Below are 25,977 nucleotides of genomic sequence, written 5' to 3'. Positions count from 1 at the left end.
GTAGCCTGATGCTAAGACATTGAATGTAGTTCCTGGAGAAGGAGCTTGGCGGGGCCCCCCTTGCAGCTGGGCTGTGTGCTGGCTGCTTCCATAATGGCTGGCTACAAAACAAAGTCTGCCCACTACTTTAGCTTTTCACTTTTCTTAGAAAAGTGGTAATCCTTTTTAGATTTCTTTCGGTTAGCATAATAGTTTACTAAAACTTCACTTTAGTAAAAGCAAAGTGGCATAAGGCGATATTGGGTGGATAGTTCTACTGAACCTTATAGGGAGGATTTTGAACAATTATCCAAACCGGCAAATGATCGTATTTTTGTTAGACCATATAAAATCAGCCTCGCAAAATATAAAGTAGATATATTACGCATTGTCCAGTTTAATTATAATAAAATGAAGTATTTCTGGGGAAAAAAAACGAAGACATGTGGACAACTTTTCCTTTTTTGTTTGCTTATTTCGAAACTACATGTAACTGATAAAAATTTAAATAATTATTCAAAATGCCTCCCCCTTGGATAATATAATTCATGAAACACTATTTCATGTTTAGTTTCAAATGTTATTGTCAGAAGTCAGCAAACAAATTCAGTCTGAATAATGCACTCAAATAAAAAGGACTTTTTCTTCCTGAACAGAGACAAGAAAATGAATGTCAATAAGCAGCTCTTAGTCAACCAACCAACAAATTTCAAACCTAAAACTACTGTTTTTCGATATGTGGAAAGAGTCTCACTACTTTGAAGGTTGTGTGCCAATGTTTTAAACATTTCCTCAAGAACAGGGCAAAAGGAGGGCGGAAGAGATGATCTCTGTTCCAAGGTGCTAGTATTTACCTCTATTACATACACAGTGAGATCCAATGACATGAAAGCATAAACCAGAAAAGCATAGATGATTACCTGATATTCATTGGGCCAAAAGGTGCTCACTGCTAGCTCTGCTCGAAGCCAATCTCTACCTGTGAATCCAGTCACATTCCAAATTGGATTGGCAAGAGGTCCTTTATTCACCCTAACCAATATGTTCAAAGTGCCAGGATTCAACCCTTTCTGGCTATATAACAGGTAACTGAAATCAATACAGTGAGTGTCGTTCTCCTTCATCGTAGGCAGCTGAAGTCTGGCTTTTTCTCCAGGGTCATGATCTGAAGAGTCCACTATCATATAGGAACCTGAAATGACATTACATATAATAGAGGCTAAATAGACAGATAAACAAAAGGAATCTCTAATAACAGGAAAAAATGCTAAAAATAATACGAATCCATTTTCTGCATTATATTTAACTCAAAAGGGCTATTTTCCGGAACAGAACCATAGAAAAATATCAAACAAGTGGGTGAACTCAATTTTTAGTAAGTAACAGATATTGTTCAAAATACGTTATACGTATCAATTTGTTTGCTCTCTGAAACAACCTGTTTTACAAACTAGTAAACTGAAGTACAATTAGTAACTTATTTAAAGTCAAATAGAGTAGGTAGAGTCTGGTTCAAATCCCAATCCCAAACCTGTAGCCTAACTAAACAAAGGTCTTTCATTATCAAACATGCAAATAAATGGGTGCAATACCTTTTCAGCCTGGCTTCCATAGAGGGAGCATCCTTCCCTTTCCCTATCATACTAGTCTTGCAGGCTTAACTAAGTGTCGACACAATCCTTTCTTATTTCAGATCCCAAGATCATCATTTACATAACCTGGGTGACTAACCACTCTGATCTTAAGTTTAGGAATAAGGATACTTTGCAGTGTACCTGTTGAGGAGAGAAGTTGAAAATGTCAATTTTTTAGATCTAAGAATCTGACACGTGGTGGATTCGCCTACTTCTTTAAGTCTTGCCCACTAAGCTACCAGCTAACCACCATGGCCGCTGGTCCCAATTCTGCCACAGTCCTTCCATTAAGCCCCTCGGAGCTGCAAGAAACCTGCCTTGAAAACACTAGTCTAACTCCATTACCTTTGATTTAATAAATATTTCTTGGTTGTCTCTCATAGGACATAAGAAGTGCCAACCTCACAGCACCTCACAGTTCCACCCTCAAACACACAGTCTTAGTGATAAGTACAAACATGGGGCTTGAACATCAGCTGCTGCTATTAGTCCAAGGACCTCTGCAGAAAAAACCACCAGATTTTCTCACATCACTGTGGATTTTAAGAAAGATGCATATCACAAAAATGTCAATATACCTATTTGTCACACTTAATGTAGACTGCAAAATTTTACTAGAACAGTCCCCCTAGGATGTAATTTTAACCAGAACATATTAGGTGTAGAATTACAGAATCCACTGTTAGAAGGATTACACCCGGACCTCTCTTCCTGACCAATCAAACCTGTTCCCTCCTTAAAAGGTAGTCACTTTCACATTATACACTAAATATTCATTGATTAGCAGTCTAATTAACTAGTTCGATATACCCCCAAAGCAAGTTCAATCATGGCAGATAAGAGGACTTTTACTACTTAAGAAACTGAAATTTCAAATCTGATGAATTCCCATTCTAGAGCTCAGAACTTATGTAAAGATTTCCTATGATAACACTACCAGTTACCAGGCAAAGTGCAGAATACGTTTACTATAGTGGTGGTTACTGATATTACTTCCACTTGATTTTTCTCTGTATTCATCTTCTCTTGTAACCTGAAATTGTCTTTTTTTATTTCTTCCTCATTCTCACAGATTGCAGGCAGAGTAATAGAATAAATTGGTCATGTATATTTTTGGAGAAATTACATCTTTTTTTTTTTTTTTTAAACAGGATATCCTGGATCCCAACCCAACTTATACAAGCAGGATGTCTCTATTCTTGGTTATACTCACATTCTGAGGTCCATGTCTGATTTGCCAGGATGTCTTTCAGACTCACCAAAGCAGAGCTGACCAATGACCAGGCCTAAAATTTTAGACAAGTTACTTACTGTTATTGGACCTCAGCTTCTTCACAAACCTGTGACTTATTTCTTCACTGCCAGACAGATTTGTTTGTTGTTGTTTGTTGTTGTTGTTGTTGTTTTCAGTGATATGTTATGGCAGTAGTGAGTTTAAATTATTCTTACAAGTCTTTATCAATTATGGCTTCTGACTGTCAATTTCAAGGTACTGTTCTTTAATTGACTTATGGGCTTTCAAATAGTTATTTTTTTCCATTATAAAATAAACTTTGGCAAAAAAATGCTTTGTCAAGCATCTTAATTACATAGTGTGATACTTGCCATTAAGACCATTTAGCAATTTTCATCCAGTTGCACTTTTAAGCTATGATAATTTTCTTATTAAGGAAATGGGATGAGCAAAGTATATTAATTTGTAGGAATTACCAATTGGATCATTAGAAAAGACAAAAGTCACAAAATAAAAGCTTGCTCAAACTACTCCAGCATTTCAATACAAGTTAATTAAAAAAAAAAAAAAGTGCTGCTATTTCATTTCTATAGAATGTTTAAGCTAAATGAACTTCTTTCAATACAATCTTATTATTGCTACATTTTCTGAGTGTTATCAAATAATATGCATTTATTGCATGGCTCCAGAAAGGAAGAAGCAAGCACTAGCACCAAAAAGCCAACCAAACACTTCTGCCAGCTGATTTCATACAGTGGCAATTTACCCAGCAGGCACCACGAAGGTAGCTGCCTATTTGACATAAGATTTACTTTCATCATCCCAAACATAGAGAATACTATGCTATTCTTATCAACTTCTAAAAATTACTCCTACAGTCTCCCAGAATAACTGGCTGTAACACTTAGAGTCAGGAAATTCTACGGTATACATTTCCCTCACTTTTATGTCCTAATTTAAGCTTACTTGCTATAGTTCTGTCACCAGCTAACTAATCCCTCAGGTTTCTAATAAGAGTTCAGTTCTATTTAGTTGTGATTTACCTATCTCAAGACTTAATAATGAAACATCTGTGCCAAACATGCATTATGTAGTAACTTTCAATCAATGTGATTTCTTTAATGCGGCCTTACAAATATTCCTTATGGTCTCCGGAGCAACAGAGGTATCAAATATATCATTTAAGTCATAAAAGAAAAAGTATTAGGCTTATGATAATATTTTTTAAGAAGTGTAACTTTTCTGGAGAGCATTCTGACAATGAGAATCAAAAACCTGAAAAGAAATAGATGCTCTCACAATTTGGAGGATTTGATCCTCCAAACCAAAGGATGTAAACTAGATAAACAATCTGGATACATACAAAGATATAGCTTAAAAAAGGATGTCCATCTCATCATGACATTATTCAAAACAGAAAAACAGGGACACCTGGCTGGCTCAGTCGGTACAGCATTTGATCTTGATCTTAGGGTTATGGGTTTGAGTCCCACTGCTGGGTGCAGAGATTAATTAAACGTAAAATCTTTTAAGAAGTATAAAATAAAAAATAAAACAAAGAAAAACAAAAGTATTTTAGATGTCCAATAACAGGCAATGTAAGATTATGGTAAACCAATTTGATGAATAATTCTGCAGTCATTAAAAACAAATAACTAAAACCACTTGGTGGAAGATATTCACAATATGTTAAGTAAAATAAGCAGGTTGTAAAATATTATAGCCATTTTGAAAAACCATATATATAAACTAAATACAATTTGGTAAATGTGTGTATTCATAAAGGTACACATACACATGCACATATGACAAGAAAAAAAGAATATATAACAAAGAGTTAATTGTATTATCAAAAGGGACCATTAATTGTCATCTCTTTTTCTTATTTTCATGTGCATTCACTGAATGTTCCATAATGAACATGCAATAGATTTGTACTTTAAAAAAAGAGAGACTGCGTGAAGACTATCTTATGTAAGTAACCTCAAATAAATAATAATAAATACTTAATAAACGAACATAGGTATTTGCCTTTTAAAAATAAATCCTATTTGTATCCTACAGATTAACAGCACCTTGGCTTTCAAAAAAACACAATACAAATACCATTCCTTATTAACATTCATTAAAAGAGGGGGGCAGTGAGTAAACTAAATAGCAGTTTTTATTTAAAAAGAATAACCAAGAAAACAAGTCCCATATTCAAAAATGCCATAGTCTAATATCTGAATAAGTAAACTATGTCCTATGGATTTTATGTATTAATGAAAATCTTATCTTTAAGATATACTTCTAGGAATAACATAATAACACAGGAAATGGAATTAACTGCACAGAAAATAATGAATGATAAATAGGTTTCCATACTTTAAAACCCTTTATTTATATATCCTTTAATACACTAACATAATATTTTTGTTAAGTTGATTCTTATTTAGAATTCACTGAAGGTGCCCTGTTAACTAAAACTGAAAGGAATGTCTACTTCTCAGCCTAGTACGGACGACCTTCCATGATCTCTGCCATCGTACCACCTCTGATCTCTCCCGTCTGACAGAGCCCTCGCTACTATCCCCACACACCATGCCAGTTTCTTCTCCAGAATGGGCTCAGCCCTCCGTAAGAAAGCCTCCTTCAGCTCCTCCCTTGCCAGCTCTTGCCCATTGATCTTCCTCAGCTCCCCATCCTTATTGAGCTTTCCCTGCCTTGAAGCTCTTTGATACACTGTCTGCCTTCCTGGTTCTGGCCCTTAATTATGCACTGCTTTTGTACAAATTTTCAATAATTTATACAGGTATTGTTTATCCCCCTCAGAAGAGTGATAGAAAGCGCCTAATTTATTCAGAGTCCCATCAGCAGAGAGAAGCCATACAGAAAATCTAACAGTGAAAGTGTAATATAAGAATCATAAACTATGAGAAGAGAAACTCTTAAGTTATAAAGAGAATCCTAACATGTAACCACAACAGCACAGAAAGGACAGATGTAGCAAGGGGAGGAAGGCTGCTGAGAAGCAGATCTCCTTAGAGAAGATGTAGCTTTGCAGACCACTGGATGATGAAGGAGGTTGCTGGGCCACTCAGGCCAGAGCTGGTCCATGAGCAGGAAAGACTCCCATGCATCAGGGTGCCATGAGGCCAGAGATGGGCTGTGCGCATGTAGGGAGGCCCACGGCGAGGTCAGCAGGCCCGGGCTGAGGCCAGAAGCACACTAAGGGGCTGTATGAGCTGTGCACATCACTGGGCCACTGCCAGCTCTTCAATATTAGCATGAAAAGAAATAACATAGAATCCCAATTCAAAGGAGTAGAAGCACCTTCCTGCTAAAATCCCTTCAGCACCCCCTATGGACAAAGGACAACACACTGCAGGACAAACTGCATGGTGTTAAAGCTGCACTAGCTACAAAGGAGAAACATTTCAATGGTCAACCTCCACTACCACAGAGCAGGTAATAAGGGGTGGGTTTGGAGCTGCAAAAGCAATGATCTGAAAACAGGTATAGCACCGAAGGAGGACCCTACATGTTAGAAGTTCAGTAAGTAGCTATTAGTTGGTCATCTGGATGACTGAATAAATGAGGAGACAGACATCAGCTCTCAGTTATAGGAACATATGACAAGGCAGTGACAACTTTACCTTTATGTGAGGGAAATTATCAGAAGATGTCAAAACAACAGCAAAAAATACAACTGGAACTGGTTTGTGGTACTTTCAGACAGAATCGTTCGATGAAAGAGTATAATATTTGGAAGTACATTCTTAACATTTTTACGAGAGCCACTCTTGTGTATATGAAAAACCTTCTATGAGAGCAAAGGTTCTGTAATGTTTTAGTCTCAGGACCACTTTTATACTCTTAAAAATTATTGAGGACATTTTCAGAGAGCTTTTATTTCTATGAGTTCTAACCCTCAATCCTGACCATAATAGAAATTCAAGCTGAGAAACTTTAAAAGGCTTATTTAGGATTGGCAACAATAAATCCATTATATGTTCATCTGAATAACATGTTTTTATAAAAACTACTATATTTTCTAAAACAAACAAAAAGTAATACGAAGAGAGGCGCCTGGATGGCTCAGTTGGTTAAAAATCTGCCTTCAGGGGTGCCTGGGTGGCTCAGTGGGTTAAGCCTCTGCCTTCGGCTCAGGTCATGATCTCAGGGTCCTGGGATCGAGCCCCGCATCAGGCTCTCTGCTCGGCAGGGAGCCTGCTTCCTCTGCCTGCTTCTCTGCCTACTTGTGATCTCTGTGTGTCAAATAAATAAGTAAAATTAAAAAAAAAAAAATTTGCCTTCAGCTTAGGCCATGATCTCAGAGTCCTGGGACTGAGTCCCATATCAGGCTCCCTGCTCACTGGGGAATCTGCTTCTCCCTCTCCCTCTGCACTCCCCACCCCCTGGCTCATACTCTTTCTCTATGAAATAAATAAATAATCATTTTTAAAAATGAAAAGAGCATTGTTTTACGTTTTTGCAAATCTCTTTCATGTCTGACTTAATAGAAGACAGCTAGGTTCCTGTTTTTACTTATCCACTCAATCTGTTGTAATATCAGATATCATGTAGCCTCTGGGAAATTTGACCATATACCCATGAGAAAATTGGAGAAAAAAGGGAAAGACAATATCTTACTGCTATTATGACAATAGTTTTGACCATGCTGACCCCAAAAAGGGTCTTAGAAACCCAGGACCACATGTGGAGAACCACTAAATATTAATATACATAATCCTTTTTATCTTTATGATCTAATGAGAACATTATCAGTGATTTTATTTATATTACGTCTACTTCGCTCAGTCTCTGCAGGGTATAAAGATGTACTCTGAAATGAAAGTCTTCACTGGGATGACAGAGAATGAAAATCAAAAAATGCTGAATTTTTGTATATCAATATAAATATAAAGATTCTATTGTAACAGTCAGGCTTCATCAGAGAAACACAACCAACAGGACACACCACACACATAAATACACAGAAAGAGATTTATTATAGGGAATAGTTTATATGATTATGTAGACTAAGAAATCCAGACCAATTATCCAGATATAGCTCCAGAATCCAAAGGCTTAAGTAATAGTCTATCTTAATAAGAATTTTTGTGTGTTCTAAGGACCATTATGAATAACTACCAAAGCACCAACACACTGTGCAAAACAGTTACTTCTTGGCATTGAGTGAGATTTTCCTAGTAGGAACAAAGAACATGCCAGAAACCATTGGTACGAAAAAAATCAGAGATGCTATACAGTAGCATAGTTTTGTGCCTAGACAGCTTAAGAAGAAGCAAACAGGATCTCTGGATAAAGAGAACAGTGACAACTGAAATTGTGTTTTGGGGTCCCAGCTCATCTGGGGTGATTTCTTTGTTGTAAAATTAATGTCTCTTAAGCATTTCTGCTGCTGTTACCTTTGTGCTAAAGACAATGTCACTGTCCACTTTTTCATGTTTCAGCTTCATTTCCTTTATTGAAGTTTCTTCTCCTCACCCCATTTTTCTACCTCTGATTAGGTGGCAACATAATATACCAAGTGACTAAAATTAAGAACCTGGGAATCAGTTTGATTTTTCCCTGACCTTCAGGTTCCTCTTATAACCCACTAGCAGTTTCTTTGGTCTCTACGTCCAAACCATGTGCTCAATTCATCCACTTCTCTTCATCTACACTAGTTAATCCAACTCCTCTCATCTCTCAGGGGGACGACTAGAACCACTCCCAACAGGTTTCATGACTCCCTACTCCTTTCATGGCTCCCTACTAGCAGTCCTACAATAGCTTTCTATAGACACCCAGATCCAATTTTCTCAAAACATACAATTAATCTCTCTTCAGCTGTGCAGTGCAATGAGAATTAAATCCAAACTCTGCACTCTAGCCTATCAGCTTCAATATAATCTGGTCCCTGCCTTCCTCTCATGCTATCTCCTTCCCCTTTCTTCCCTCACTCAACATGCTCCAGGCTTCCTTCTGCCCATTAAAAATCCACGCTTATGCCTGTCTCAGGTTGGAGTACTCTCCCCTCCACTGGATTACTTTTATCGTTCAGGTCTTGGCATAAATGCCACTTATTGGTGAAGAGCTCCATGGCTTGTTAACTAAAGTAGTTCCTTCTAAGATACTTTTTTTTTCCTTTTTGAGAGAGAGAGAGAGAGAGCACATCAGCAGGGGAGTGAGGGGCAGAGGGAGAGAGAATCTTAAGCAGGCTCCATGCTCTGTGTGGAGCCCAACTGAGGGCTGCACCTCAAGGCCCTGAGATCATGCTCTGAGCCCAAACCAAGAGTTAGACACTCAACTGCCAAGCCACCCAAGGCACTCCCTTCTAAGATTCTTTCTAACATGTCATTCTTTGTTATTTCCTTCACAGCACTTGCCACTTACTGAATTTGTTTACTTGAGTGAAAAACTCCACAAAAAATTCAGAATTCATGTATCTTGTTCATCTAAAAATCTAGAACAATGTCCAGAGCATCGGTATGAAACTGAATGTCTTTATGAAAAAAATCTGACAACTCTTTATTGTTATTTCCTGTTCTGCATATCCTTAGCACTTCTATAATGCATTCTTATATACCAAATAAACAGTATCTATCTGTGCATCTGTCCAGCCCCAGTGTAAGCTTTTCAAGATCAAGAACTTTCCTTTCCCACATTGTACCTAACAGAGGGATTTTTGTAGCTGTAAACTTTTGGTGAATTGAATTGAAGGCCAAAAAAAGGAAGAATCTCAAAAATGGTAACTGTGTTGGCTTTAATTCAAATATAAAACAAAGAAGAAAAAAAACAGAGAACCTGAAATGATCTTAAACAATGTTCTCAATCTTGACAGTTCCCCTAGAAGGTTACTTTGGTAAGGCCAAGATAGGTGCTCTCACTTTTTTGCATGGTCTGTTATTAATTCTCTAACTTTCACATCCTATTATTTCTTAAGATTATGCCTCTCTTCTAATGGAATTCACTCCCTATGTCACATAACTTGTTTCCATAAGAATGAAACACCCATTACAAAATATGAGGGTGGGAAAAATAAACTTGTCTCTCAAACTTCAATACAAAACTACTGACTTTGCAACTTAGCAGAATGCAATTTTCAACAAATTTCTGTCCCCAGAATGTCACTTCCATTGCCCTGGCAAAATATGAAACTGTTTCATTTATATTCTGCAGGAATAAAGTTTCTTGTAATCCCTGAGAAGAACATCTTTATATTTGTTCTAGGTATCCAACTGACATCTGAAAATAGGACAGCGGCTAAAACTTTCAGACAACACAAAACACTAAAAAGAAGGTTTCATGTAAAATTAGCACAATTCTTGGCAGCGTAGAGAGTTTACCTGCTACATGTTAAGATTTAGGAACTGGACCAAACACTGTGCTACAGTTTAATCTCCTTCCCCTACAACATCTTAGAAAGTAAAAACAGGAATCTACCTGACACTTTCTTTGACCACCAGAACTTTCACTTTCCTCTGCAGGCCATAGAAAACCTGCGCAGGAGGATTAATAGACGTGTTACTGAATACCACCTGCCCTCTCTTCAGAAGAGGTTGATTTCACAATCTGCTGGGTTTTCTCCCCAGGGTCTTTCAGGAGTCCGGTTTTCCTTACCTCTTTCCCATCGTCTAGTTTGGGCAAATAATTTAACTTTTCTCAGTCTTAGTTTCCATTTCCTTAAATCCTTCAACTGTTGCAGTCTGCTCTCAGGACTAAGTGAGATTATCTACATGACATGCTAAAGTCCTTATTATTTGTCCCTTCAGATAGATTCATTCCTTTTTCCATCAAATAGTAGGTAAAATCAAACTGGAAAATGTAGGAAAAGAACATTTTCAGAGATAAAAAATGAGATGACAATGTTATGTAGTAATATACTTAAAATCTTCCAATTCGCAGATGCTTGAACCTTTCTCAAGCTTTCTGTTTACAACCTACCCAACCCCTCATGTCCCAGTGTATCAACCCTCCTTCTCAGCTCTTTCCTTCTATTCCTCTCTAACCTTCTTTTCTTACTTTCTTCATTATTTTTGAAATCTCATGTAAACATAGAATACTTTCCCCAGAAACACACATACACACACATGTTTACCAACAACTGTAAAGAACCACAGATCTAAGTTTAAGATCTCCTCTTAGATTTGTCGAATTTCTGAAATCCTGGCACTTACCCCATAGCTCTCCAACCTACCTAGCTTTTATGTACTGTGGTACTGAAATGTTTTGAGAAGTAGTTGCTAAAATGAAAAGCAACTTTAAGAGAATAATCAGAGTTACATTATCCCAAAAAGTAAAGGAGTCTTTGTCCTGTAGCCAATTTTGTAATCACTTGCCTTTTCAAAGGAACCCAAATTGGAAAGAACGGTGGAAGGTAAGAGAAGGTAGTACAGCCTGCGCTCTCTGGAAACTGTCTAACGGCTAAATATCATACTAACAATTCCAGCCTGTTGTCTGGATATACTGAGCCCTGTTAATAATAGAAGGCCAGAACTTATAGTTAGTAGTGAAAGCCTGTTCAGTGCTCTATATTTCCATATAAATATATTTTTTCAATGTCAAAATACTCTACTTCATAATCACAGTATGTCAGAAGATAGCAAAAATTTATTTTAACATATTATAAGAACTGTCTCTATTTGAGTCAACATTCAAAGAGATAATAACAACTATTCCTGAAAAGGCAATTAGCAGGTAATGATCAATTAGAGAAGAATTCAGGTTGAGCAAAATTCCTCAACTGAGTTCTCAGGTTCAAGGGGAATCAAGTTACAGGAGCAACTCAGCTGACAAATCAAGGAAGTTGCTTCCTTTATCAAAGTACAAAAACCACAAAAGTTCCTGACTACACTAGAAGACACGTCATAAAAGGTTCAAAAGGAAAGCATAGCATATCCCCCACTGTCACCCAAATAAAAGCATATTCCTAGCTGTGAAATGGCTTAAGAATTTGTGCTCTGAAGCCAGAGACCTGATTTTGCTGCCTGGCTCTGACATTACCCACCCCAACCATCCATGCCTCCTGTCTACCATTCTACCGATGAAAATGTGAGGCCCGAAGAGATAAGTATTTTAGCTATCATAAAAAATACTATTTGAGAGGACTGTTGCAGGGATTACAGAAACGGGAAATAGCAAAGTAAATCCATGTTCCTACTTTTTCTTATTTACAGAGTATTATCTAAACCAAAAATCTATCTACTTGTTTTTGAAAACAGTGCCTCTCTTAGAAGCCCATAACAAATAAAGGAAAAGAAAACCAAAATGGTATGAAAGCATAAAACATGAGGGAAAAAAGTTAAGAAACTGAGTTTACAGAAAGGAAAAAGAGTCCCCGTGAGAGAAGAGAATAACAAACTGCTTACACTGAAAAGTCTAAGATTCAGGAAGACAGGACAACAGAGGGAAGGACAGAATTTTACAGAAAATGGGGTTATATTTATTTTCTGTCTTCCCAAGTAGCTTCACAAACCATCCAAATATGATAAAAGAAATTGAGGCCCCGGGAGACAAAAAGGCAAAAGAGAACAGTAGCATCACCTCAAATGTTGAGATTGGTGTTTTTGTTCACAAGAGGTTTAGACATCTATAATTTGAGGATATAATATAAAATAAAATAACACCAGAGACCCATCCATTAATTACTAGCTCTCCTAAGCCTACATTAATTTAAGGTAGTTCTAGTGGAATTAGTGGTTCCCTATACTAGAGCAAAGTAAAATACCGAATCATATTACTCTAGCTTAGGCCAAGCTATTCCATTTCTGGTGCTGCCAATCCAGCTGTTATTTAAACAAACAAACAAACACACACACACACCTGATCAGCTGTGAAATGCCATACTGGTCAATGGTGAGGAAAAGAACAACATACAAATTCTTCTCTGTTGGCAGACAATTAATTCAACTTCCTCTTAGCAAATACAATCACCCAAGGATACTCCTCCAACGAAACCTTCCTTTTAAACATAATCAGAAGAGCTGCATCATGTAAGTGACCTCCATTCCAAGAGTGCTCTTTTTGCCCCGAGAGCATCTTAGGACTGTACTTGAATGTTTTCATAAATGCTAACTTAAGGCTCAATGGATGAACACAAACATTGAGAAACCGTAGAGTTTCAGTTCCCACACTAACTTTTTAAAATTTCCCTCTGGGGTGTACTGTAGAAGCAAAAATAGAAAACAGTTCCAGCCAAAATAACAGTGGGAACTCTGACCAACAATCCAGCACAGGTGTTTCCCAACCTCCCCCAAAGAAGGAGGGACTTTCCTTTAGGGAAAATAGAGAATTTTTAATAATTTCAAAATTTTGATTTTCAGATCTTTCAATCTACTATGAAGATGCACTTTCAGCAAGTTAAGATAAATGGAAATACCTTAAGTACACAGAATAAGATCAAATTTCTCTCCTTGAGAATAACCAGAAGAATATGTTCCAACATTTTCTTCTTCTAACTACAGTATTATCATATATCTCCCGAAGAACTCTTTACATGACTTTCAAAAAGAAGGTAATTAAAAAAAAAAAAAAATAGTTCCTACACACAGTGACTAAAGCCTCAAGGACCATGAGCTGGCAGTGATCATGCCAGTCATGGTGATCTACATCAAATTAGATGCAACACAAATCTATTGGTTGAAGAATAGACCATATGCCTAGACAGAGATAAGGCAATACATTCTGATACTCAAAATCCTCATATCTGATCCACAGAAATCTTGCACTGCTTATTTGCCATGAATTACCAGCATGAATTCATAGTTCATAATTCATAATGCTATAATATGCATTTTTTTACCCCACCTTTTTACTTAGAAGGCTGGTAGTCTCTCTTTCTTCCCTAGGGAGCTCAATTTCCACCTTCTCCATGAATTCCTATAATTGATCATACAACTCTGCAGGTGATTCACAAATTTTACATTTCCTACCTCATAGTGTTATGTGCTGAATTTTCCAAACTCAATGGTAAACTTCTTAAGGTCTATTGCCTCTCATTATGACTTTTTGCATAGTGACCTATATTAGCAGATATTCCATTAATGGAAATGATGTTGGAGTCTAACTGGAATATATTAATTAATAGAACTGCTTAATCCTATAAAAATATCTAGTAAGATACAATCCAACCTTCCAATGAGAAAGAAAATGGATATGTAAATTGCTAAGAATTACATAGAATATGAAGTTGAGAAAAGTTAAGTAACTTATTCAAATCTCAATCCAAATCTAATACTATAACCTTTTGCTTTATTATACTGACTATAAAAGTGAGTAAGAAGTTTAGTTCAGAGGCACCTGGGTGGCTCAGTGGGCTAAGCCTCTGCCTTCAGTTCAGGTCATGATTTCAGAGTCCTGGGATTGAGCCCCACATCGAGCTCTCTGCTCCCTCTGCCTGCCTCTCTGCCTACTTGTGATCTCTCTCCCTCTGTCAAATAAATAAATAAAATCTTTTAAAAAAAGAAGAAGAAGAAGTTTAGTTTACAAAGAAGTAATATAACTCAAATATTTTCAAACTACATGGAAAACCTAGTAAGCATGCATTTAAAGTTCTCTAACAAATACAATCTTAGTACTTTTCCTTCGATGGGGCTTCTTCCACATCAATAAGGTATGACACAAATGAGCAAAGCATCAACAAACATACGCCAAAACAAAACTGTGCCAACCTATATAAAAGAGAGGCTGGTTATAGGATCATATAATGCAAAGATATGACCTCATCCAAAAGGCCTGAAGGTATTTCCAGGAAAAAGAAGTCAGATCTATGGTCTGAAGAATGAAGGTTATTAGAAGACGAGAAGAAAGAAGATCATTTCAAGTGGTAGAGACCAGTAGCGCAAAGGACCTGGAACAGAGCAGATTATAACAAATAAGAGGACTGAATGTTTGGCTGGACTGGAGAAAATGAGAGCAATGAGGATGGAGATGCAGAAAATAAAAAGTCCAAGAAGTTCTTATAGACAAATATATGGAGTTTTAAATGTTACAGAACATTAAAAAAAAAAAAAAAATTCAAGCTGGGGGACGCAGAGGTTAGTGTCCTAAGTCAGATTTTGGAAAATCACTCCAGCTACATCTACATAGAATACATGGCTGATGGGGGAGAGTGAGCAATCAACTGCAGCACCCCAGTGAATATATATATATATATATATATATATATATATATATATATATATATAATTCAGGTAGTAGATGATGGGGATGATGTGAAGCAACCATACCAAACCTGTAAAAGATGTAAAAATTAGCAAGACTTGGTGTTGCATGAAGTGTGGAAGTGAAGAAGAGACAGGTGCTCAGAATGTACAACTATACTTCTCGCTCATAAATCCAGATAGACAGTAGTGACATTCCTTGAGTCTTGGGACACTGGATAAGGATCAATTGGGGGGGCCAGCGAGGGAATCAGTTTAAGTTCTTTATTTTAAACAGTAAAATCTACTGTATCATTTTCAGCAAAAAAAAACAAACAAAACAAAAAAACATTATTAAAGGATATCAGGAGGCCCAAATAATGACCAAGATATACTCTAGGATCCCTCCAATGGGGACCCACGACTGTCACAGATAACATCGCTCCCAATATCCAGGCTGGATCCTAGACTTTGCTGCCTCTAAATGTCTATGCTTCCACTTCCTGCAAAAGGAAATCCTCATGGTGCCTCTGTTCTGCAGTCAATAGTTTCCTAATCAAAGCTCTTTGGGTTGCCTGAATGGTGCAGATGTAGTCACCTGTTGATCTCATAACCATAAGGATGGCTAGAAAGGTAGTGTTCAACTTGCTACTGAGACCATGAGAACTCAAAAGGCAAGAAATCCACCACATATAGGAATGGCTGCCAAAAAGAATAATAAATATCGTATGAAAAAGAAGAGGCATTAATTTTGTTGTGACATACCAGAGAAGATGTCAAGTAGGCAGTTGGATATATGATTCCAGATCTCAAAGGAAAGATTTTGGCTATAAACACATTTATAAATCGTCTGCATACAGATTCCACAGTGCTATTGAGGGATGAAGAGTTTTGTTTGTTTGTTTTTGTTTTTTGCTTTATATAAACATTTCAACAAAATCTTAAATGCTTTAGAAACATAATATAACAGTAAATGTAATTAATCAAATTAATGTCACACCATACACTACTATGGAACACAGAATACAACAATCTCGTTGCAAATCTTTTTATCACTAATAGGGATAGAAAAACTACAGGTGACAAGGGAGAAATTCATTCATAAGCCTCTAACTTATATAGCTAGCTCTGATAACTAAGAATGTTCTTACCATCTTCTACCAAAACATTATTTCAATAGCAATTAACAATTTGGATGACTTCCAAGACCCCACAACAGACTCTGTCTGCAGCTGGATGAAAGCCACTTAATCTTGCCACCCACAAGCACACATAACTAGTTTGGGTAGCTCGAAGGATCCATCTCTTTGACCCTCTCTCTAAACCTATCTTTGAATCTGAACAGCCATCTCCTGATTGATTTTTTTCAAATACGAACCCAAAATTCCCTGTTGAGTATGTGTATATTTACTCTGATCAACACTCAGCTGAAAAAACAACATGTTCCGGAAAATTTTTTAAAATTGACAAGCTGCTAAAACAGACATATGTATCCGGAGGGGCAAAACTGGAACTAAATGTGATGGAAACATCATTGTGATTATCCTCTTCACAGTAGTTTTGGCCTAAAAATGCCTACTGGAACACAGAAAAGCTCATAAATATCCTTCTACACCTGAAAAATTAAAATAAATAAATGAGAATCTAACAAACAAGTAAGTTCATGGTGACAAAACAGCTTCAGTGACATCTGTTGTGTGAAGCAATTCACCCTGCTTATCAGCACTGGGCTTCCAGCAAGGCCCTGGGGCTAAGGACTTCCTTAAGTTTGGAAAAGCTCCCCACTTAGGGGGCAGTCACAGCATCAGGCCTCTGAATTCTTCTTTTCCAGGTAGAAATGGCCTCAGGATCAATTTCCTTAGGGTAGTGATGTAAAGAGTGGTTTCACCCACTTTTCTGGTTATCCAGGATCATATCTGGAATGAAATGCAAAGGTCACAATTCCTACCCTAACCGCCCTCCAGAAAAAAACCAGACCTGGGGGGTGGTGGCAGGACAGAGGCAGGCTAGGGAGCTCGGCAAAGGAAAAAAGTAGGAGCCTGAGAAATCTAATTCAACAAACTTAATAGATTTGTTCAGATGACCTACAAGAAGGCTAAGATTTCTCCTGTGGCTAGAATTTCCTCCTAAAATAAGTCCATTTGTCTAAGTATAAACTATTTCTTGGTTCTCTATCAAATCAGTAAAAATAGCAGAGAGCCCATGGGTCTGAAGTGTCAGAGTAAACCCATAAGGCTCGTAACATAAACATGAGACCAGACAGGGTTTCCAGACTTTTGCTGTTGATGAACATTTCTTTCAAGCACCAGTCTCACTATGTTGGTTTCCTTAAGGAGTGCTCATTCTAGCAGACCCAGCAACTGGGTAAGCATTATTACTTTTACCTTAAAAACCTCTAAATGTGCAAGAAAGCATGCTCGGTTAAATCTCTATGGACATGAAACCGTTTAAGAGTAAAAGTCCTGATTCAGTGTTCTCAAACATGAGTAAAAGACCAAGCTTTAAAAAGGAAAACTTTCTCAGAGACCTTAGTGTTAACTTGCAAACAGATAATCTCTGAGTATTATATTATTATAATAAGTTCATTCATACAAACAAATGTAAAAAATCAATAAAATTTCATTAACATTTATTTAGCATAATAAATTATTGTTTTGTGAAATCAATGTTGCAAGTATTACATTATTAATAGTGAAAATATATATACTCATTTGTTTTATACTTTACATTTCCATTTTGGGTTGGATTCTTTTCATTTTGATCACAATGAAACATCAGTTGAGTCACTGTTATTATAATATTTGTTACTTTTCTTTGATAGTGATTTTTAGCCACTGACCCATGCTTAAGATGAACCAAAAAATTTAATAACACATTCCAAATTACAATAATAAGAAAAACTTAAAGCCACTTACTGAAATTTTTTCATGATTATTATATTTGTTGTTAACAAGGTTTTTTAAGTTCATATGTATAAATTCAGGAGCTGTACAATATATATGATTTTAAAAAGTACATCAGCTGATTTAAATATCACAGTTTACTTATTTTAAGTTTCCTATGCTTATGACATATATTATCTGTCACATAGTACCTAAATTCTCCCATCACTTTTATCTATTTGAACTACTGTTAAACCTTCATGAGCACCCTAAAGTATGATACAATTCATACTTTAGCAAAGATTTGCAAAGTTTAACAAAAATATAACATCAGCAGAAATATAAATAATTTCTCTGAATTATTCCTTAATCATCCAGATCATCTTAAATATATATGAATTTTTGGCTCATAAAATAAAAGCTCCAATTTTAAAAATTTTCACAGAACTCAGAGACTATGCCTACACACTGTAGTTTGAGACACGCTGCCTTGGCTCACTTAGTAATAAATTCAGCCTCAAAGAAAATTTACCATTTACAACACAGATAACTGTAGACAAGTACCAAAAGGCACACTGGAACAAAATTATGTTGACACAACCCTAAATTCATTTTCTTGGAAGAAAACCCATAATTCTCTTTAATTTTTCTGAAGAAAAACATTTTTTTAAGATACTTAGAAGGATTAATCCCCTTAAAATAAGAACCACTGCTTTATATTCTATGCCTTCCTCTTTGACCCCAGTTTTAGAATTTAATACTAACTAGGAAAGGCTTTGCGTTCCACTTAAAGTAGTGTAGAAAAAAGCAGGTAACTAATTTATGTGTTTTCTTTTCAAGCTAGTGTCAGGAAGCTTAGTATCTAATTTGATGTTCAACTAGAACAACAATGTAGGCCTTGGTGGCGGAAACATTGAGGTTCATTGGCTACACACTGGATTTTATAATCATATTTGCATTCTTACATACCAGGAGTCTTTTTCCTTATTTATCTTTGCTATTTGGATAATTATCTTGGAGGTAAGTCACCTCAAATTACTTGTGTAAGAATGCAAAGTAAAAGAAAGTATATAAATTCACTAATGCATGATTAGTAAATGAAGGCAGCCCCAACATGTTCATATGACCGAGTTTTCTGTGTCTACCTCACCTTGTCAAAGCCCAAAAGTCACTTCTACATAAAATTGTGAATAGACAAGTTAGTCAACTGTGATTGCCTGCTAAGCTATACCTAAGAGTAAGTAAAACCATCTACTGGCTGTCTCAATATTGAAACACAGTTACGAACGCAGTTATGTCAAGAAAAATACGTAGTTACACCTCCGCCCAGTCATTGGCTCATCTTCCTTGAATAGTGCGTGCTGCCTATGGAATACGGTATACTAAAATATATCAAAATGTATTTAAAAATTGTGAATTGGCCCCCACTTGTAGAAGAAAGTAGGAAATCCATATTATGAATAATTAAAATAGTAGAACCACAGGGGAAAAAATAAGTTCAAAGGAGAGTTTTAAAAATCACCTTTTTTATTTTAATAAGCTCATTCTAACAGATTTTCGAAAAAGAAATCTTTTAGGGGTGCCTGGGTGGCTCAGTTGGCTGGGGGACTGTCTTCAGTTCAGGTCATGATCCTGGAGTCCTGGGATCAAGTCTCGCATTGGGCTCCCTGCTCAGTGGGGTGTCTGCTTCTCTCTCTGACCCTCACCCCCTCTCATGTGCTCTCCTCAAATAAATAAATAAAATCTTTAAAAGAGAGAGAGAGAGAGAAAGATCTCTTTCAATTTTGAAATCTTTCTATGCTACCCAAATCTACAATGATCATTTTTCCATTGGTGAAAGAAAATTCACAAATACTCCTTTTAAAATCAGAAATGGAAGAAAGAGGTCCCCTATGTTTCTAATGAATGTTGTTCTGGATATACTGGACAGTGCAGTAGGATAGATGATATAAATGTCTATATATTTTTTTATATCACTAGATAGTTTGTTATCATTAATAAAGTTGATACAAGGTTTTCTAACAAGTAATGAATAAACATAAAGAAACAGAAGATGACTGGATTTACATTTTTAAAAATGTTATTCTTATAGGTTAACTCTATAGTACAGTAAAATAGATATTAACAAATTCCCTTAGAATAAAAAATTTTAAATAGAAATTCAGCTGTTAAATCTTTTGTCCAAAAATATTTTACAAATTATATGAACCATAGTTGTTTGCATTTTTAGCTGCTTAATAAAATATACAAGGGCAAAGTTCTTATTTCTCCCAGGTCCAGCTGAAATAAACAAGACAGATCTTAAGCTAAGAAACATCTGCAATTTTGTCTGTTTTTCTAAGCATATAGTTAAGAGAATGAACTCTGGAGCCAGATCAAACTTGGTTTATTCAAATCCTAACTGTAGCACTTTAAGTGATTTTCACAACTCAGTTCCCCTTTTATAGAATCAACCTCTTATCTGCAAGAGAGTTAACAACCCACCTTATAGAACTTTTGAGAGGTATACGCAGACAGCACTTACCCGTTAAATGTTTCAAATATTTCATAGAAAAACAAATTTTTGTGCTTTGCTGTCTGATCTTGAAATTAGGCCCTCACTTTCCTCACCCAAAGGGAAGCCCAACTCTCTCTCACAGATGCTCTGTTGTAGACAAGTCAACAAGTGTATCCTTGCTTATTTAATATAGGGCAGAAAGCTACAGAAAAATAGTATCCTGCAAGTAGAAGAAGAGGTGAAGAAGAGTTGCAGAAAACTAGAGCCACCGCGCTATGTGATGTAGAACAGCGAGGCGTCATACAAAAAGTTTTTTTAAGCAAGTTTTCCACTTACAATGATGCACGGCATATACACACACAAATACATTAATACATATATCCACCACATAAATCTGCAGAAGACTTAGTGAATGCACACTATTTTAAATGCTTTTTGATACTGAATATATCAATGCTTCTCTTTGATGTGACACCAAAGGGAACTAAACCTTCATATATGAACAAGAAGATGAAGATTTGTCCCCATTATATATATGAAACACTTAACTCTGAGATTGCTACAAAGTATCCACCAAGTGGTAGCTGCTCTCATCCCATTGTTTATTCTTTATTTATTCTCTCTTTGTTCCCCATATCCTCAAGAAGATAAGCCATCTTGCTGATGACCATATCTTACACTACTATAAGCTCAGTATCCAACACTGTACTAAAGAAGGGATCAGGAATCAGTAAGTACTTGATAATTGAATCACTGACATTTGAGAAAATCCAACATCTGAGACAGAAATAATTAAGTTATAAGGTGAAGCTCTGCTTCAGGAGAAATAAGAATGCTTTCCAATTTATTTCTCCTCCAGCACCGTCTAGGTTTCCTCCTCTGTACATGACTTGAACTGGAGAGATAATATATGTGCTAATCCTCATGCAAAGGAAGAACACACTACTTGCATTTGTATCCCATATCACTGATACATCTTATAACCATGAAGGTGTTTCATACAGGCTGGCCTATATACTGAATGCCCTGATATAATGAATCAAAATGTATAAGCCTTATTTCCATTAGAAACATGTATCTCAAATAGAAGGACTCAATTTTAATTACAGAAGGAAGTGGTAGGTTTTTTCTTTTAAAACCCACTGAATCTATTTTCAAAGAATATATATTTCAAGAAACAAACGCCTTAACTACTTTTACCTTAGTGAAAGCAGAAAAGAATGTGCTTTCACCTTAGTACACATCTACTGTCTCAAAAATGTTTCAATGAATAACAATCTGAAACAGGAAGGACAAGAGAAATGCAAGGATATTATACTGCTATGTTTCCCTGTCATGCTCTGAGTGGCTAAAATACCACAAAATTATGTGGGTTTTACAGACCTCAGAAATCACTCCATTTGCTATATGCTTTATAGATTAAAAATCTGAAAAACACTGACTGGAAGTGACATGTGTAAATGACAAATATTTTAAATATTCAAGGAAGCAAAGGAAAACAAAAAGATGAAAATTGAGAAAAAGTCTTTTATTTTGCCTCATAGTGAGCAATCGTGTCATAAGAGTTGAAGCTTTTAGCCAATCTTCCAGTATATCCCTATGTATAATAAGCCTTCAATTAGTTAATTTCCTAAGTACAATGATTTTATTAATAGTCTGTTATAAAGTCCCAATCCAAAAAATTCATAAATTATATGAAATAGAATTGTTTTCCTTCTCAGCTGCCTGACAAGTTAATCCAATACAGATTCTATTTCTCTCAATGAACAGACAGAACTTATGGAAAGATAAAACATTTATAAAGCTTATAACTGTTCCCAACAATAGGGATGGGGTCAGAACAAACTAATTTAGTCCACGTTAAGTGTGTGATCTGCACACGTAATTTCTCCTTTCTAAAATTCCCCTATTGACGGGCGCCTGGGTGGCTCAGTGGGTTAAGCCGCTGCCTTCGGCTCAGGTCATGATCTCAGGGTCCTGGGATCGAGTCCCGCATCGGGCTCTCTGCTCAGCAGGGAGCCTGCTTCCTCCTCTCTCTGCCTGCCTCTCTGCTTACTTGTAATTTCTCTCTGTTAAATAAATAAAATCTTTAAAAAAAAAAAATAAAAAATAAAAATAATAAAAAAAAATAAAATTCCCCTATTGAACAGGGATGATACTGCCTGCCTCATAGGACTGGTGTGCAGAAGATACTGGAGAGCATCAGCAAAGCACTCAGCACAAGGCCTGACATAGAACAAATCAAATTAAACGATAACCCCATGCTTTCCATCCCTGTGACAACTGAAAAGGAATGACAAAATATTAATTTGCATGCCTCAAAAGTCTGATCTTAAGTGTCAATACCTTAACTCTCAAGCACACTAAAAACAGTAAACGAGGATTCTAATAAATGACTATTACAGTGTTGTCTCATTGGCAACAATAATATAAATAGTACTTTAATCTTTAATCTAGGTGAACGTGATCTTAGTCATACACCAGCTTGGTGGGACAGTGGGAGCAACAGGAAAAGAAGGGGAAAGAGGCATGGCTGCTATCGTGGAGGCATTGTCTCTTGACCCAGAGAGAAGTCTGATTTCGCCCTCTCAAAACAATGAGATTATCATTCTGCCTTGCTAAAATGATACCATAAAAATGTTGCTGATGCAGGCAACTGAAAAATGAACTAAATACATTACAGAGTCGATACCTAGCATTCTGAGGTACCTCTAAACTTGCAGAAACTGGAGATAAATCTATAGTGAAGAAAGGCCAATAAAATGTCGTGATTATTTTTTCATTATTTGCTTATATGCTTTTAAGAAACACAAAAGACAACCTATATCGGAGACCTTTCAGTTTTTCACTTCACCTATGAAAGTCTGTACAGGAGTATGTATCTGAGAGGGAGGAGGCTACAGGTGCATGCCAAGGTAAAGCAATCTCTTATCTTGTATGTTTTCTTTTTTTTCTTTTAATTTTCTTTTTTCTTAACATATAATGTATTATTTGCTTCAGGGATACAAGTCTGTGAATCATTAGTCTTACACAATTCACAGCACTCCCCATAGCACATACCCCCCCACCAATGTCTATCACCCAGCTACCCTCTCCCTAACCCCCACCCGCCAGCAACTCTCAGTTTGTTTTCTGAGATTAAGAGTATTTTATGGTTTGTCTCCCTGCCTGGTCCCACTTTGTTTCATTTTCCCTCTCCTCTCCACAACCCCCTCCCCTGCCTCTTAAATTCCTCATACCAGAGAGATCATATAATAATTGTCTCTCTGACTTATCATTGTTCTTATCCTCATGTAAAATACAGTTAAAATACATGTATACTAACACTTAACCATTACATATTCAGCTAGTGAATCCCATTATTTGAAAATAAACTCTTTAAGAAAATTAAAAGTCTCCTACATATTATGTATTATTAACACTTCAACCTCTACATTGTAGGTATAAGCACAACTCAGCATCAAAATGTAATATTCCATGAATTAGCAGTTCTCATTTTTGTTCAAAAGGTTTATGCTATGCTCTTAAAATCTTGCTTTGTCAGAAATACAGTACCCACAGAAATTAGATTATATCAACAGCCCAAAGACTATGCCAAAAATTATGAAGACCTCGCTCTCAATATATAGCTCATCTATTGTATATTTCACAGAAACACAGATGCTTTGGTAAAAAACTGTGGAGAATAGTAATATTCAAAAATCACTATAGCATTATTAGTTTGAAAATATGAAATGAAGCTATATTATTTCCAAATATGTATTTGCTTATATACTTGCAAAAAAAATTTCTAATGGACTCATTATATAAAAAAGAAATTAATATAAACTAATAACAAATTATAAAATTGTGCCAAAAATGAGTTATTTTTGTCAAATACTAACATACGACTTCTAAATAAAGTTTTTAATTAACTAGCTACGGTCTACAGCCATACCACCCTGAACGCTCCCGATCTCGTCATAATTCACTATTAACTCTAGGTAGATGAAAAAGTATATTCTACTTGCAAATAAAATGGTTAGATATATTAAAAGATGTTTTCTATTTATATTAAAATAACAAAACTCTCTCCCAAATCTTTAAAACATGACTGCAACTAAAACCTATCTTTATTGCATTTGATTCACAGTGACTACTAAAGCCATAACTATTTTTTTTAAAAATCCTATGGGAATTACAATCCAAATATTGATTTTTAAATCAAAATATTTCGGTTTATTTTAACAAAATACATAATCAATTCCTATTTTTCCTATTTTCATTATATGAAAAGTTTTACTAGAAATGTAATCCTAGCAGTCAAATTGAAGAGAATTACTTTTCAGTGAGTTATTAAGTATTTTTAGCAATGCTTTTAATAAGTCATGTATGAAAACTTGGAAACTTTATAACAATTTGTTTAACTTCTGAATTGGAGGTGGAGCAAATCAAACATCCTGTTGAACATTGATAAGAAAAATAATCACTAATTTGGCTACTGATGAATAAAAATATGTGGGCACCACAGCACATTAATGACTGTGTCCTTATTAAATAAGAAAGTAAATGAAAACCCACCTATCCAAGAATGCTAGTAATTGCTATGGGCTTTTGCAAACAGAGATTTCTATACCACACCCAAACTGCCTTATACCAGAAAGTGATTATGGGTAAAGAAAGAAATGAAGGTAAATGAGAAATCATGAAAGGAAGTATGAATAAGGCATAAGAAAAATATTCTCATGAGACCACCAAAGAACTCTACTATGAGATATAGAGAGGAAAAAAAAAAATTCACAGCCAACCAAGGACTGGGAAGTACTACAGCAAATCTAAAAACATGGGATGTTACTATTCTTCACACACATTAGGCTCATTCTCTTAATCAAATGTAAGCAGGAAACAAAACACAGAAATCAATTTGCCCGTAAATATCCCCTAATGTTCCCCCCCCCCAAGAATCAAATCCCCTGGACAGTGGTTTATAATTGAATGTACAATTGCAGATGAATGAGAGATTTTATCAACAGGAAAACACAGAAATCCATTCTAGCTTTATGCTTTCATGATCCCTGCTTTCTTATCTTCTTTTTATTGTATCAAATGTAAATAAATGGATAAATGAAACGTGCAGTGAATTGTCCACTGGGACAATTTAGGTAAGCTGCTTCTTCTATTTTACTGCCTTAGTTAACAACAAATGTGTGTATATTCAGAAGCTGATGCTGCTAAGAGGGAAAGAAAGGTAACCCAGCTATATTCACATTAGTCAGCAAAGATCAGTGTACATCACGGGCTTTTTTGTTTTTTAAGATTTTATTTACTTATTTGAGAGAGAAATTTCGGGATCATCACCTGAGCCTAAGACAGTTGCTTAACCAACTGAGCCACCCAGGCGCCCCATCACAGGCTTTATTTAGAAAATACATGTAGAATTTTGATGAAAAGAAATGCTGTTGAATAAATGTAGGTGTTATAGTCTGTTTTGTTTTACTTGAGTGATAAGGAAATTTTATACATTTCAAATCTACTTGAGCACTGGGTTTGGGCTAGATTTCCAGGAGTTGAAACATGGTGATAATTGTAAGAGAAGAGGCCTATGGGTAGGGTGACCATGTAAGTCTTCCTCCAGGCCAGA

The 25,977-nt window shown here is 36.0% G+C and overlaps 1 protein-coding gene across 5 annotated transcripts in view; it reads right to left on the bottom strand.

The window, feature by feature from the left end:
- PTPRK (protein tyrosine phosphatase receptor type K) overlaps nucleotides 1-25,977 on the bottom strand; it is a 565,921-nt gene that overhangs the window by 360,353 nt on the left and 179,591 nt on the right. For all 5 annotated transcript variants that reach the window (XM_059177599.1, XM_059177596.1, XM_059177595.1 and 2 more), the window contains exon 3: nucleotides 900-1,171. In XM_059177599.1, the coding sequence (XP_059033582.1) occupies nucleotides 900-1,171 (272 nt within the window). The remainder of the gene's footprint in view (nucleotides 1-899; nucleotides 1,172-25,977) is intronic.

This window comes from Mustela lutreola, chromosome 6 (assembly GCF_030435805.1).
Source record: "Mustela lutreola isolate mMusLut2 chromosome 6, mMusLut2.pri, whole genome shotgun sequence".
Taxonomy (NCBI): Eukaryota; Metazoa; Chordata; class Mammalia; order Carnivora; family Mustelidae; genus Mustela; species Mustela lutreola.
The sequence above is the reverse complement of the archived record's forward strand: the minus strand, read 5'-3'. Positions and strand labels throughout refer to the sequence as shown.